The following is a 14,488-nucleotide window of genomic DNA, read 5'->3' as shown; positions in this document are numbered from 1 at the left end:
CAGGGGCCACAGATGCAGAAGACCTCCAGGCCCTGGACTATTTTAGGCACAGCTGTTTTCATTCATCAGCCTGGAAGTCCAGGGAGTGAAAACCTGCCCACTCAGTCCTCTCCCTCTGGGGAGGGGGATAGCAGAGGGTGGGGCTGCAAAGCTGGAGTACATCATTCTGGCCTCCGCACCCCTCCCTTTCTCAATCTGTGGAGAGGCAGAAGACAGGAAATGACTGCCATGGATGTGGTATGATTTTTTACCAGAACAGCATTTCGTGGCCCAGGCCCCATGCTGTCCGTAGCTGTTTTCCTCTCTGATACCAGCCAGGTGGCCCATCCCTTTCGCTCCCCTCCTCACCCCTTCACATGACTTCAGCCTTTGGATTCTCAGCCCTTGGCTGCTTTCCACATTCCGCTGCTCTTTCAGAACCCAGGCATCCCGACCTCCAGCTGGAACCACTGCATGTGGCTTCCCCCACCCCTGGCCCCGTGACTCAGGCCTTCTGAAGGGACCAGCCCTCTTCTTGGCACTCACCAGGGAGGGGAGCAGGGGAAGGGGGGCCAGGTGGTGACATCACAGTCGAGGGGTATAAAAGCTTTGGGCCAAAACAGAATTGAAATTGAAGACACCGACAGAACGTGACTGCACAGCCTGTGTTCCTGGGGGACCTCTTAGGAGCCCCAGCTTGCTACTTGCCGCATCAAGGCCTACCTGCTGGTAAGGGGGTGCCTATGAGATAGACGTGTGGAGGGCAGGCAGGGACCAGGCCTTCGACAGGTGGGGAGGGAGGGCTCCAGGGCCTCTGTGTCCCTCTCTTCTCCGTTCTAACTTCTGTCTCCTTTCTGGCTTTCTGCATGTGTCGCTGACTAGCTGGTTGCTCTGGGTGGCAGCTGGTAACCATTCCACCTTCCTCACCCAGGCGGTGTAAATCATTTCCTCCTCTTCTCTGCCCCAGCTCCCCCCAGCACTGTTTATTCATTGAATAAACTATTTCCAGCATTTCACATGTTGCCGATCGCACCTCTCTCTGTCGGCTCAGACCACATTTCATTCTTTTCCCCAAAACCAAGCACATAAGCTGTTCAGAAGCTGGACGGACACATGGGTGTGTCGGGGTCATTCCCACCTCTTGCTTGTTCTCCCGGTTCCCTGTCCTGTTTCCCTTTGCTTACAGGTTTTGGTGAGGGACAGGGCCCCTGCAGGGACTGGGGGCTAAAGAGCCTTTACCCTTCTCTTCCAGATTCCATGCCGCGCTCTCCCTGCCTTCTGTGGCTCCTTGCTGTCACCTCCTCCCTGGTTCCCAGAACGCAGCCCTTGGTGGCCGGAGACTTGGAAGGAGACGAGCAAGATGAGACACCTTTGCCGGCCATCCCCTGTGATTACGACCACTGCCGCCACCTGCAGGTGCCCTGCCAGGAGCTGCAGGGGGCCGGCCGGGCAGCCTGCCTGTGTCCCGGCCTCTCCAGCGCCCTGCAGCCGCCGCACCCGCCACGCCTGGGGGAGGTGCGCGTGGAGGCCGAGACGGGCCGCGCTGAGGTGCACTGGTGCGCCCCCTCCTCCCCGGTCCACCAGTACTGGCTGCTGCTTTGGGAAGGCAGCGGGGCTCCGCAGAAGGGGCCCAGCTTCAACTCGACGGTCCGCCGAGCGGAGCTGAAGGGCCTGAAGCCTGGGGGCGCATACGTTGTCTGCGTGGTGGCCGCCAACGACGCGGGAGAGAGCCGCGCTCCCGGGCCCGGGGCGGAGGGCCTCGACGGTGCGGACGGCCCCAACTTAGGGCCCTGCGGCCGGCTGACCGTGCCGCCGCGGCCACTCACTCTGCTGCACGCGGCCGTGGGTGTGGGCTCGGCGCTGGCCCTGCTCAGCTGCTCCGCCCTGGTCTGGCACTTCTGCCTACGCCAGCGCTGGGGCTGCCCCCGCCGAGGCCGCCCCAGCCATGCAGGGCTTTGAGGCTGCCCGGGTCTCCCCCTGGGGAGACGACGGCCCACGAAGGCCAGACCGAGGATGGCACAAAAGGCCGGGCGCTGGGCCCTTGCTGAGTGGGTTCATGCCCCAAACAACACTCTCCTCCGAAGCTGAGGTTTAGGAGTAGAGAAAGCTGACAAGATCTTTTCTTAATGGACCAGATAGTAATTTAGGTTTTGTGGCTCCAGGGGGTAAAATCACAGATATTGTGTAGGTACTTCCATAACCATGTAACCGTTTAAAAATGGTTCTTAGCTCCTGAGCTTCACAAATCAGTCCACAGCCGGGTTCCACGTGTGGGCCCCATCACTGTGGTGGCTTCCCGAGGGGTTTTGAGAATCAGCTGCTGTGGGAATGGGAGTTTGGGGCTAGAGACCACACCTCACCTGCTGCCTTTTGCTTAGATAGTAAGGGTGCACACCGAGTTACAATCCACTGTGTCTTAAGTCGGGTGGAACTAAGTGACTGACATGGGGTGGAGAAGAGGAGGATTGTCCAAGTGGCTGGCTGGGACAAGCTTGCTTATAAAAATATATTAATAACAAAGGATTTCCCCTCCCCCCATTTGTGTTTACTGTGTATTATCTGTGTTTGTTGTATAACATTAAAGGAAATGTAAAAGGAAGACATTTTCATTTGTCATGATCTTTTTTGTTTAAAGTTTTTATTTTGTATTAGAGTATAGCTACAGCCCATGGGGTCGCAAAGAGTCGGACACGACTGAGGGACTACACTTTGGAAACATAGCTATCATGATATTTTTCAATTCCCTGTCCTTGGGGCTTGCCTAGCAGCACAGTGGGTAAGAATCTGCCTGCTAATGCAGGGGACATGGGTTCGATCCCTGGTAAGATCCCACGTACTACAGAGCACCACACCCCACCACACACTGAAACTAGAGAAAGCCTGCGAGTAGCTTCAAAGACCCATAGCAGCCAGTACCCAGGCCCATTCATTGGGAAGGCAGAATCTTAGCCATGGGACCACCAGGGAAGTCCCTTGAGTTTATTTTTAAATTAACTGGATGTAGAAAAGTCTAAGTTGCTACAGAGTTTATTCCTCACTTTTACTGCTCTTAAATCTTTAAAAAATTACAACACATATTTCAAGTAAAACTTGATAAAAGGAGAGTTCTCCTCAAGAGGTAGTCACCTGCTGCAGAGCAAATCTTTCCCTAAGCGGTGGAAATACATTCTTGATCTCATTCAATATGTTATAGACAATGTTCCATTGGTAAATCACAACCTCCCTGGTTATGTGAATGGTATAACTTTCCATCGGAGGATGCTCCTTAACTGACACTTCCCATGGCTCCTTGTTAGACCACTTGTCTTCAGTGTTTGCTATGGACATCCTTGTTTGTTGGCATATCCTCACATGATTAGATATTTCCACAGGGCACTTACCCAGAAGTAAGTGAGGTCGTACTATACAATTTAGTCATCTCTTTTTTTGTTGTTGAGTCACTATGTCGTGTCCAACTCTTTATGACCCCATGGACTGCAGCACACCAGGCTTCTCAGTCCTTCACTATCTTTCAGAGTTTGCTCGAACTCATGTCCATTGTGTTGATGCCATGCAACCATCTCATCTTCTGTTGCCTGCTTTTTCTGCCCTCAATCTTTCCCAGCATCAAGGTCTTTTCCAATGAGTTGGCTCTTCTTCGCATCAGGTGGCCAAAGTATTAGAACTTCAGCTTCAGCATCAGTCCTTCCAATGAATATTCAGGGTTGATTTCCTTTAGGATTGACTGGTTTGATCTCCTTGCAGTCCGAGGGACTCTAAAGAATCTTCAGCACCACAGTTCGAAAGGATCGGTTCTTTGGAGTTCAACCTTCTTTATTGTCCAACTCTCTCACATTCATACATGACTACTAGAAAAAACGTAGCTTTGACTATACAGACCTTTGTCGGCAAAGTCTCTGCTTTTTAATACGCTCGCTAACTAGGTTTGTCATCACTTTCCTTCCAAGGAGCAAGCACGTTTTAATTTCATGGCTGCAGTCACCATCTGCTGTGATTTTTGGAGCCTAAGAAAATAAAATGTCACTGTTTCCTTTTTTTCCCCATGTATTTGCCATGAAGTGATGGAACTGAATGCCATGATCTTAGTTTTTTGAATGTTGAGTTTTAAGCCTGGTTTCTCACTCTCCTCTTTCACTCTCATCAAGAGGCTCTTTGGTTCCTCTTCACTTTCTGCCATTAGAGTGGTGTCATCTTCATATCTGAGGTTGTTGATATTTGTCCCAGAAATCTTGATTCCAGCTTGGCATTTTGCATGATGTACTCTGCGCCAGGCTTCCCTGGTGGCTCAGATGGTAAAGAATCTGCCTTCAATGCAGGACACCTGGGTTCAATCCCTGAGTTGGGAAGATCCCCTGAAGGAGGGCATTGCAGCAACCCATTCCAGTATTCTTGCTTGCAGAATCCCCAAGGACAGAGGAGCCTGGCGGGCTACAGTCCATGGGATCTCAGAGTCAGACACAACCGAGTGACTAAGCATGGCACAGTACTCTACATATGTTAAATAAGCAGGGTAACAATACATAGCCTTGACAAACTCCTTTTCCAATTTTGAACCAATTTGTTCTTCCATGTCGAATTCTAACTGTTGCTTCTTGACAACAGTTGGTCTGGTATTCCCATCTCTTGAAGAATTTTCCAGTTGTGATCCACACAGTCAAAGGCTTTAGTGTAGTCAACAAAATGGAAGTTGATGTTTTTCTGGAATTCTCATGATTTCTCTATGATCGAACAGATGTTGGCAGTTTGATCACTGGTTCCTCTGCCTTTTCTAAATTCAGCTTGCACATCTGGAAGTTCTCAGTTCACATGCTACTGAAGCCTCATTTGTAGAATTTGAGCAGTATCTTGCTAGCATGTGAAATGAGTGCAATTGTACAATAGTTTTAACATTCTTTGGCATTGCCTTTCTTTGGGATTGGATGAAAACTGATCTTTTCCAGTCCTGTGGCCACTGCTGAGTTTTCCAAATTTGTTGACATATTGAGTGCAGCACTTTAACAGCATCATCTTTTAGGATTTTAACTCAGCTGGAATTTTGTCACCTTCACTAGCTTTGTTCATAGTAATCTTCCTAAGGCCCACTGGACTTCACACTCTAGGATGTTTGGATCTAGGTGAGTGACCACACCATCATGTTTATCTGGGCCATTCAGACCTTTTTTGTATAGTTCTTCTGTGTATTCTTGCACACATTCTTAATCTCTTCTGTTTCTGTTACGTCCTTGCCATTTCTGTCCTTTATTTTGGCCATCCTTGCATGAAATGTTTCCTTGATATCTCCAATTTTCTTGAAGAGATTTATAACCTTTCCCATTCTATTGTTTTCCTCTACTACTTTGCACTGTTCACATAAGGCGGCTTTCTAATCTCTTCTCACTATTCTTTGGAACTCTGCATTCAGATGGATATATCTTCCCTTTTCTCCTCTGCCTTTCACTTCTTTTATTTTCTCAGGTATTTGTAAGGCCTCCTCAGACAACCATTTTGCCTTTTTGAATTTCTTTTTCTTGGGGATGGTCTTGATCACTGCCCATACAATGTCCATAGTTCTTCAGGCACTCTGTCTCCCATATCTAATCCCTTGAATCTATTTGTCACCTCCACTGTATAATCATAGGAGATTTGACTTAAGTCATACCTGAATGGTCTAGTGGTTTTCCCTACTTTCTTCAATTTAAACACGAATTTGCAATAAGGAGCTCACGATCTGAGCCACAGTCAGCTCTTGGTCTTATTTTTGCTGACTGTATAGAGCTGCCCTATCTTCAACTGCAAAGAATATAATCAGTCTGATTTCAGTCTCACCATCTGGTGATGATCCTGTGTAGTCGTCTCCTGTGTTGTCAGAAGAGGGTGTTTGCTATGACCAGTGTGTTCTCTTGACAAAATTCTGTTAGCTTTTGCCCTGCTTCATTTTGTACTCCAAGGCCAAACTTGTCTGTTACTCCAGGTATCTCTCTCTTTTTTAAAAAACAAAAAACATTTATTTATTTTATTTGGCTGTGCTGGGTCTTAGTTGTAGCATATGGGATCTAGTTCCCCGACCACGGATCAAACCTGGGCCCCTTGCATTGAATGCATGGAGTCCCAGCCCCTGGACCACTATCCCTCCAAATATCTCTTGACTTCTTACTTTTGCATTCCAATAACCTATGATGAAAAGGATATGGGAATGACAAACTACTCCAGTATTTTTTCCTCGAGAACCCCATGAACACTATTGACAAAAAGATATGACACTGGAAGATGAGCCCCCCAGGTTGGTAGGCGTCCAATATGCTACTGGGGAAGAGGGGAGAAATAGCCCCCGAAAGAGAGTTGAGCAAAAGCAGAAACAACGCTCAGTTGTGGATGTGTCTGGCCATGAAAGTAAAGTCCAATGCAGTAAAGAACAATACTGCACAGGAACCTGGAATGGTAGGTCCATGAATCAAGGTAAACTGGACATGGTCAAGTAGGAGATGGCGAGAGTGGACATCGACATTTTAGGAAGCAGTGAACTAACATAGATGGAAATGGGTGGATGTAATTCAGATGACCATTAGATCTACTATTGTGGCCAAGGATCCTTTAGAAGAAATGGAATAGCCCTCACAGTCAACAAAAGAATCTGAAATGCAGTACTGGGTGCAATCTCAAAAATGACAGAATGATCTGTTTGTTTCCAAGGCAAACCATTCAACATCACAGTAATCCAAGTCTATGCCGTAACCACTAATGCCGAAGAAACTGAAATGGAATGGTTCTATGAAGAGCTACAAGATCTTGAAGCTACAAGAAAAAAAAATATTCTTTTTTTTAGGGGGCCATGTTCTGCGGTATGTGGGATTTTTGTTCCTGACCACAGTTTGCACCCATGCCCCCTGCATTGGGAGCAGAGAGTCTTAACCATTGGACCACCAGGAAGTCCCTAGTCATTTTTCTCTTATTGGAACTCTAGAATAAATTTAGAACATATTTGCTATCTAGAATATACTCACCACATTGCCACAAATTCTTTGTGCACATTTGATTCCTGTATTTCCTCAGCATTTCAGTTCAGTTCAGTTCATTTCAGTCGCCCAGTTCAGTTCAGTCGCTCAGTCGTGTCCGACCCTTTGCAACTCCATGGACTGCAGCACGCCAGGCTTCCCTGTCCATCACCAACTCCTGGAGCTGACGCAAACTCGTGTCCATCAAGTCGGTGATGCCATCCAACCATCTCATCCTCTGTCATCCCCTTCTCCTCCTGCTTTCAGTCTTTCCTAGCATCAGGGTCTTTTCCAACAAGTCATATACAAATAATGAGGATCTATTCCCTCATTTTTTCCATAATTTTTCTTACCTACTATCTTATTATAAACGACTCACTTTAAAGACTTCCCTAGTAGTCCAGGGATTAAGATCCTACACTTACACCACAGGGAGCACAGGTTCGATCCCTGGTCAGGGAACTAAGATCCCACGTGCCACATGCCCCGTGCAGCACAGCCAAAAATACAAAAACAAAAAACCATGAAGACACGCTTTACATACATTCTCACTTAATTCCTATCACAATCTTTCCAAGAGATGCTGTCACTTTTTCACAAATGAGAAGCAAGCTTGAGGTTCTAAACACTTTGAAGCTACATGTCAGGATTTCAGCCCAAGTTGCATCAAAAGCTGATGCTCTTGACTCCTCTACAGAGAGATAGCACAGCTTAGCCGTTTGATATCGCACACTGCATGGGTTTGAATCCTAGGTCTCCTATTTTACCAGCTCTGTCACCTTTGGTAAATTAGCTCACCTTTCTGTGTTTGTTTCCTGTGACTACTAATAGTATCTACTCATATGGATTATTGGGATGATTAAATATTAATTAATCATATAAAATTCTCTAGTGCATCTATTATCAATATTAGTAACTTATTATTAGTTTGCCTCTAATAAACATTTAAAAGTAAGTTTTAGGGACTTCCTTGGTGGTCCAGTGGTTAAGGCTCTGTGCTTTTAGTTCAGGGGGCACAGGTTAGCTCCCTGGTGGGGAACTGAGATCTCACAACCTATATGGCTTGGTCAAATAAGCAAATAAGGAAAATAAAAGTGAGTTTTAACTTAGGCGACCTAACAGCCTAGGTAGCAGTGGAACGCTAAGTAATCAACTTGACTACACAGCAGGGGGACAAGTGCTAATAGAGAAAATACTAGTGCTGGGAGATAGAGATGTGGTGGTCAAAGCACGCTTTCATTAGAAAGCAAAGCGTAGGAGCTTCCATCGTGGTTCAATAGTTAAGCTGAGGCACTTTCCTCACAGGAATGCAAATTTGATCTCCGGTCCGGGAATTAAAATCCCACATGCCATGCTGCTACAGAAGAAAGAAAGGGTCTGTTTTGCAATCTGCACAAGTTACCCTCAAGCACTGAAAGATGAACTCCGTGCTAACTTTCTTTACCCAGTGCAGCTTGCCAGACACCTAAGGTTGGTGCTATTGTTAGCCTCACTTTATAGATGGAGAATTAACAAGAGACGGTAGGAGGAAGCCATTTAAGTGACTGAGATATCATGGAGAAGTCTTAACCAGGGAGTTGATGACAAGATCAGTTATTGCGTTTTGCAAAGTTTCTTTGTGGCGGTCGAGCGGAGGATGGCTCAATTCTCCGCAGAGGATGAATAGGTCAAAGGGTGCATACATTTCTAAGGCTCCTGATAAACACTGCTTGCGGTGTGCTTAGGGGCCATCTGGGGAGCTGTCTTCATTCGCCCATGGGTTTCAGGACAGCATCGTTCTTTTTCTCTAGCACCAACAGGCGCCCGGACTTGGGCTAGGGAGTGTTGGCCGCCTCCTAGAATGCGACTCGCAGGCACCGCCCATTCGCGTTCCCTCAGCGGCGCCAGGCCGGCGTTTCTGGCACTCGGCGGCACCCGTCCACGCCCGCCCCCACGTGACCCAAACAGATTCGGGCACTTCCGCCTCGCCTAGGCTTTCTTTCTCGTAGGTGTCCGCGGCTGGTCCGCAGCCGGTGAGTGAGCAAGCACCCGGCCGGGGCCGTCGCGGGCAGGGTTGGGCGCTGGTGGGAGGCGCCTCGCGCTGACCCCCTTCGCCGTCTTCGCTCCCCCCTCTCCCCAGGTCCCCGCGGAAGCGGCGGTGGCGGCGTCATGGCGGAGCTGACGGCTCTGGAGAGTCTCATCGAGATGGGCTTCCCCAAGGGACGCGCGTAAGGGAGCCCCCTAACCCAGGGCCGCGAGGGTCGCGCACCTGTCCAGGCCTTTACCCCAATCTGGCCTCAGGCTCTACGCCCCAGCCTGATCGTCGCCATGGCTTGTGGGCGCTATTCACGGTGTTTCTGCCCTCAGGGAGAAGGCTCTGGCCCTCACAGGGAACCAGGGCATCGAGGCTGCGATGGACTGGTGAGCGCTCAGACCGGTGGCAGGGGACGGGGAACTACTGGGAGGGCAGCCTGAACGTTAACCTCCCTCCTGACTTTCCCTGCCAGGTTGATGGAGCACGAAGACGACCCCGATGTGGATGAGCCACTAGCCACCCCTCTTGGACATGTCCTGGGACGGGAACCCACCCCCTCGGAGCAAGGTGGCCCCAAAGGTCCTAACTGAGGAAAACACTACGATTATTCAGGAGGGACCGAGGAGGAGGATGAAAGGGTAATAATACTGATTGTTTGTTTGTAGGACCTGGGTCAGCAGTGGGAGAAGGCAAACCTGTTTTGACTGAAGAGGAAAAACAGGAACAGACTAAGAGGTAGGAAGAACAAGCTCACGTTTCTGAGAGTCACTTTCCACCTCTCCCCACTACACAAATCTGGTCAAAGAACTCTCACTTCCCACATTGTTTTTTCTTGGCCTTTTCCTTCTTTCTTTTTTTTTTTTTTTTGTATCTGTTTTGGGACTGTGTTTCTGGATTTTGTTTTCTGAGTCCCTTGTTATAAACTCACTTTCCCAATTTATATACACGTCTCTTGAATGTTTCCTTTCTGCAACACAGGATGTTGGAGCTGGTGGCCCAAAAGCAGCGGGAGCGTGAAGAAAGAGAGGAGCGGGAGGCATTGGAACGGGAACGGCAGCGCAGGAGACAAGGGCAGGAGTTGTCAGCTGCCCGACAGAGGCTACAGGAAGATGAGATGCGCCGGGCTGCTGAAGAGCGGAAGAGGGAAAAGGCTGAAGAGTTAGAAGCCAGGTCTGGGTTCTGGGAGTGTTGGCTAAGACATGGGAAAGGAATCAGGATTTGCTTTGTCAATGTCTGACCTCCTTGTGTCCTGTCTGCATTTCAGACAAAGAGTCCGAGAAAAGATTGAAAGAGACAAAGTAGAGAGAGCCAAGAAGGTAGGTAATTGGGTGGAAACCCAGGATAGTTTAGTGGAGGGGCCAGTAGCTGCAGAGGGCAAGGATGGGCTTAGTACCTGATCATTGAACTTTGTCTTCTAGTATGGTGGTAACGTGGGTTCTCAGCCATCCCCACCAGCAACAGAGCCAGGCCCTGTTCCCTCCTCTCCCAGCCGGGAGCCTCCCACAAAGCGGGAGTATGACCAATGTCGCATACAGGTACTGATTATCAGGATTCCAGTCTTGCTCCTGGGACCCTTTGTTGACTTATAGGGCACCCAACCGAGCCCAGCCCAGAGCTTTTTTCAGTTACGTTTCCTTTGCCAAACCTCTCCCTTCTTTGTAAATGACTTTTGAAATCCTAGCTCCTCTGCTCTGAGGGAAGATACTCAAATTTCACTTGCCCCAGTCTTATTTAAACCCATACCTCTCTCTTACTCAGCAGCTCCCTTTTTACTTGTTCAGTGTTTTCATTTAGATTATGCAGCTGTTTGCATGATGTGTGGTATCTATCCAGATGCTTTATATAATTTTGTATTATGTTTTCCTTAAATTGTGAGGGAGCCAGGGGTCTCTTTCTTCATTGCTGAGTAAAGTGCATCCTAAGTGGTTGTTCCTTAGGTGCTTTCAATAGTAATGATCCTGGTCCAGTCTCTCTAAGTGGAAGGCAGAAGCCAACTTTGCTCTTTTTCCTTCCTTGGGCACCTCACTCAGTTACGACATTCACAATACTGTGTCTTTCTCTTGCCTTTTAGGTCCGGCTGCCAGATGGGACCTCACTGACCCAGACGTTCCGGGCACGGGAACAGCTGGCAGCTGTGAGGCTCTATGTGGAGCTCCACCGTGGGGAGGAGCTAGGTGGGGGCCAGGACCCTGTGCAGTTGCTCAGTGGCTTCCCCCGGCGGGCCTTTTCAGAGGCTGACATGGAGCGGCCTCTGCAGGAGCTGGGTATGACACATGGGATCTGAAACCAGGACTTGGGGGATAGCAGATGCTTGAGGAGAAGGGATGCAAAGAAGGGACTTTGTATAGAGATGGTGTGAGGGCAGAATGTGGGGCAGTGGGGGGAAGCAGGTATCTTTGGGTTCAAATCTGTTTTCTTCCATCTTCAGGACTTGTGCCTTCTGCTGTCCTCATTGTGGCCAAGAAATGTCCCGGCTGAGAGGCCTTTATCCCACCATCCCTCTGACCTCTCTTCATCTTTGATAAAGCACTGACATTGCCTTCTTAATAAATAGAATCTCTTGAGTTCTGTATGTGTCTGACTCCTTCCTGAATGGTTGGGAGAGACAAGGAAGGCTTTCAGAATAGACACTATGCTTTCTCTTAAATTTCCAAGGGAGACTTGTTTCTAATCTCCAGGTCTGATTAGTTGGAGGTTAAAGTGGGGTGTACATTGGATAGCATTTTTTGCTCTGTGAGTAAGACAGTACCTGAGCTTGAAATCTTTACTAGCTATGTGCCTTGACTTCTTAAGTCTAGTTTCTTCTTTAGTAAAACCTGGATAATAGTACCTGTTATTTGGGGTTATGGGGGTTACGTAATGCTTTAGCACAGTGCATGACACCTAACGAGTCCCCAGTTACTAGCTACTAAAAGGGTAGTTTTTAAAATGTGGCCATTCACAAAGAGTATTGAGTAGTTAATAGGTACTGCACAGGTTTAAGTACTGTGTATGTATCAACTGAGATCTGAAAGCACTATTATCTAGCAGTGGGTACAGTTATCCCATTTTAGAGACTGGGACATGAAAGCTCATGACTTGTTCAAACTGACACAGGTAGCAAGTAATAGAACCTGAACACACTCCTGGGGAGCCTGACTTTCAGGCTCAGGCTCTGAACTGCCAAGCTCCTGCATTCTAGCCCCTCTCACCTCATCTTCATGCTCCCTCAAGCAGCTGCCTCCTTCCTCTCATACCCTGGCTAGGAAGGAGGCCACAACTAAACTTAAAAGATCACACATGACCAATGTGTTTATGACTTCACAATCAAGAAGCACAAAACTGCGCCACTGCTCATACATGGGATCAGACCTCAGTGCTACCAAGCTTTATGTAGTGTTCCAGCTTTAATGCAAACAGCCTCCCCTGCGCCCCCACTGTTGGAACAGTTTGGAACCACAGGACGGAAAAATAAAAAGAAGGGTGAACTTATTGGCTTGCCTGTGGGGCTGCCACCCCACTGACAGCTCTACCTCATCCCATCAGTGGCATCTCCAATAGATTCTATGACCACGTTCAGAGACTGAAAACCACTGCAGTGAACACCTTATGGGAGGAAAGCCCCAGTGCAGTTAGTGAGAGGCTGTCTTGTGCCTGGCACTTACATTCCTAAGTTCACCTTCGGACCACAACTCAGATAATTGTCACCTTTATGATCAGGACTTCCCAAGTGGCCCTAGTGGCAAAGAACACCCCACCCCACCCCACCCCTCCATCGTCGCCAATGCAGGAGATGTAAGAGACGCTGGTTTGGTCCCTGGGTTGGGAGGATCCGCTGGAGAAGGAAATGGCAACTCACTCCAGTATTGTCTGGAGAAACCTATGGACAGCTGGCGGGGGGTCACAGAGTCGGACAGGACTGAAGTGACTTAGCACACCTGGAACAGGTGGACTGAGGCTCAGAGAAGTTCTGTAACATACAGGAGTTGAAACAAGATCTGTCTCAAAGTACACTCTGTTTTACTAGTACCACAGTGGCCTCCAAAACTTAAGGCCACAGAGGGCATCATGGCACATGTTAATTGCTAGAAGCCCCTCTTCAACCTCATTCGAAAGACAGGAACCCAAAGTGTCCTCTATGGGTGTTTATTGCACATGAGTTTCCAGGCTACTTATAATTTCAAGAACATCATTTGGTTATCCACTCACACAAACCACAGGACCTGACTTGTGTTTTGAAAATGTCGTCGCTCTGCCGACTGGGGTTCAGCCTCACATGGGGCGGGCATGGCAGGCGGCAGCCGCACTCCAGCTAGGCCGCAGCACAGACCCGGAGAACACTTGGCTTTTATGGGCGTCCAACCGCAGGGCTCACTCTCTGGATGGAGGAACATGATTTACTGGATCCTTGTTAGCCACAGCCCGCGATGTGGACGTTAAAACGTAGTCCTTGCAAGCTTTGGGGGAGAGCGCGCTCACCCGGCGGCAGCTCCCCAAGTCGCGAAGAGGCCTGCGCTTGGCATCCGGGTCTGGACTCCCCGCCGGCCCAAGGAGGAGTCGGGGCGGCTTGGGCGCCTGCGCTGTTAAGTCCCGGCGCCCAGGCGAGCGGGTTCTGTCTCAGGCTGACCTCCCGCCCCCGCCACTCATCCAGTTCTTTCTCCAGGCGACGTTCTCTTGCGTGGCCGCTGCTTCCTGCAGAGTGGCCAGCAGCAACTCTTTGGTCCTGGCCGCCTCGTCCCTGCGCTGCGGATCCTGCTCCGGCATCTCCTGCGGGCAGAAAGAGTGGTTCGCAGCCCCGGCCACCAGCCCGCGATTCTCCGCCCACCCACCCCACCTCTGCCTTCCCAACTGCTCCCACCTTCAGCATCGCCTGCTTCCGCTCCTCTCCCGGGGTCACAAGGGCAAAGAGCGCGGTGCCCACGCCAGCCCCGGCGCCCAGCAGTGCGCCTGCGAGCAGCAGCCTGCGCAGGGTCTCCATGGTCGGCCGCGCGACCAGCGAGGCGACCTCTGGAGCCTCCAGTAGCCTAGCCAGGCCGCCGCGACGTCTCAATCTACGCAGGCTAGAGCGCCCCACACAAGAAACCATAGAGACGGGCCCAGGCTAGAGAGGACCTAACCAGAGAAACGTTTCGCATCTGAAGCATCTGGGTCTTAAGACTAGGTTTAGCTGAGAAGGTTGAGCACGTCAAGAGGTGTTGGGACCCAGGGCTGAGGGTGGGACCCCTTGTCATGAAATCCCGAGCAGGATTGCTAACGGGAGAGTGTCTTCATGGTTAATGTGAGTTTCACAATTGCCCAGTTCCAGATTGTCCAGATCAATAGAGGGCTAAGCCTGTGCTCTAGTTTCCTAGGATTACTTGTGCTTTATCCAAACTGCAGTACGTAATGGACGTCCACATGTTTATTAACATCAGTCTGTTTAAGAGTCTTCAATCTCTTCAATCCTGAACAAAAACTGAAAAACCAAATGTACCGGATGGGGAAAAGGATATATTTATACATATTCCTTTTATTTTACTTGATAAAAGCAAACGTTACCAAGGTA

General features: G+C 49.2%; 3 protein-coding genes across 4 annotated transcripts; 2 read left to right on the top strand and 1 right to left on the bottom strand.

Moving 5' to 3' along the window:
• The first annotated feature begins 47 nt into the window (after positions 1-47).
• LRRN4CL (LRRN4 C-terminal like) lies at positions 48-2,569 on the top strand. The gene is made up of 2 exons (XM_052661816.1): positions 48-708; positions 1,232-2,569. Exon 2 carries the CDS (start codon positions 1,237-1,239, stop codon positions 1,936-1,938), a length of 702 nt encoding a protein of 233 aa, XP_052517776.1. The 5' UTR covers positions 48-708; positions 1,232-1,236; the 3' UTR covers positions 1,939-2,569.
• Positions 2,570-8,884: 6,315 nt separating this feature from the next.
• UBXN1 (UBX domain protein 1) lies at positions 8,885-11,528 on the top strand. 2 transcript variants are annotated; one of them, XM_052662000.1, is made up of 10 exons: positions 8,885-8,962; positions 9,070-9,157; positions 9,297-9,350; positions 9,437-9,531; positions 9,630-9,699; positions 9,943-10,134; positions 10,229-10,280; positions 10,383-10,499; positions 11,036-11,228; positions 11,393-11,528. In XM_052662000.1, exons 2-10 carry the CDS (start codon positions 9,099-9,101, stop codon positions 11,440-11,442), a joined length of 882 nt encoding a protein of 293 aa, XP_052517960.1. In that variant the 5' UTR covers positions 8,885-8,962; positions 9,070-9,098; the 3' UTR covers positions 11,443-11,528. The 2 variants fall into 2 exon arrangements, with proteins under 2 accessions (XP_052517960.1, XP_052517958.1); XM_052661998.1 differs by having other exon boundaries at positions 8,892-8,962; positions 9,437-9,543.
• A 1,545-nt stretch (positions 11,529-13,073) lies between these two features.
• LOC128068955 (ubiquinol-cytochrome-c reductase complex assembly factor 3) lies at positions 13,074-13,970 on the bottom strand. The gene is made up of 2 exons (XM_052662235.1): positions 13,802-13,970; positions 13,074-13,710 (listed from the first exon to the last, which is right to left on the bottom strand). Exons 1-2 carry the CDS (start codon positions 13,919-13,921, stop codon positions 13,561-13,563), a joined length of 270 nt encoding a protein of 89 aa, XP_052518195.1. The 5' UTR covers positions 13,922-13,970; the 3' UTR covers positions 13,074-13,560.
• Between the last annotated feature and the right edge of the window lie 518 nt (positions 13,971-14,488).

This window comes from Budorcas taxicolor, chromosome 25 (genome assembly GCF_023091745.1).
Source record: "Budorcas taxicolor isolate Tak-1 chromosome 25, Takin1.1, whole genome shotgun sequence".
NCBI classification, from domain to species: domain Eukaryota; kingdom Metazoa; phylum Chordata; class Mammalia; order Artiodactyla; family Bovidae; genus Budorcas; species Budorcas taxicolor.
This window is presented reverse-complemented; position numbering and strand designations above follow the sequence as displayed.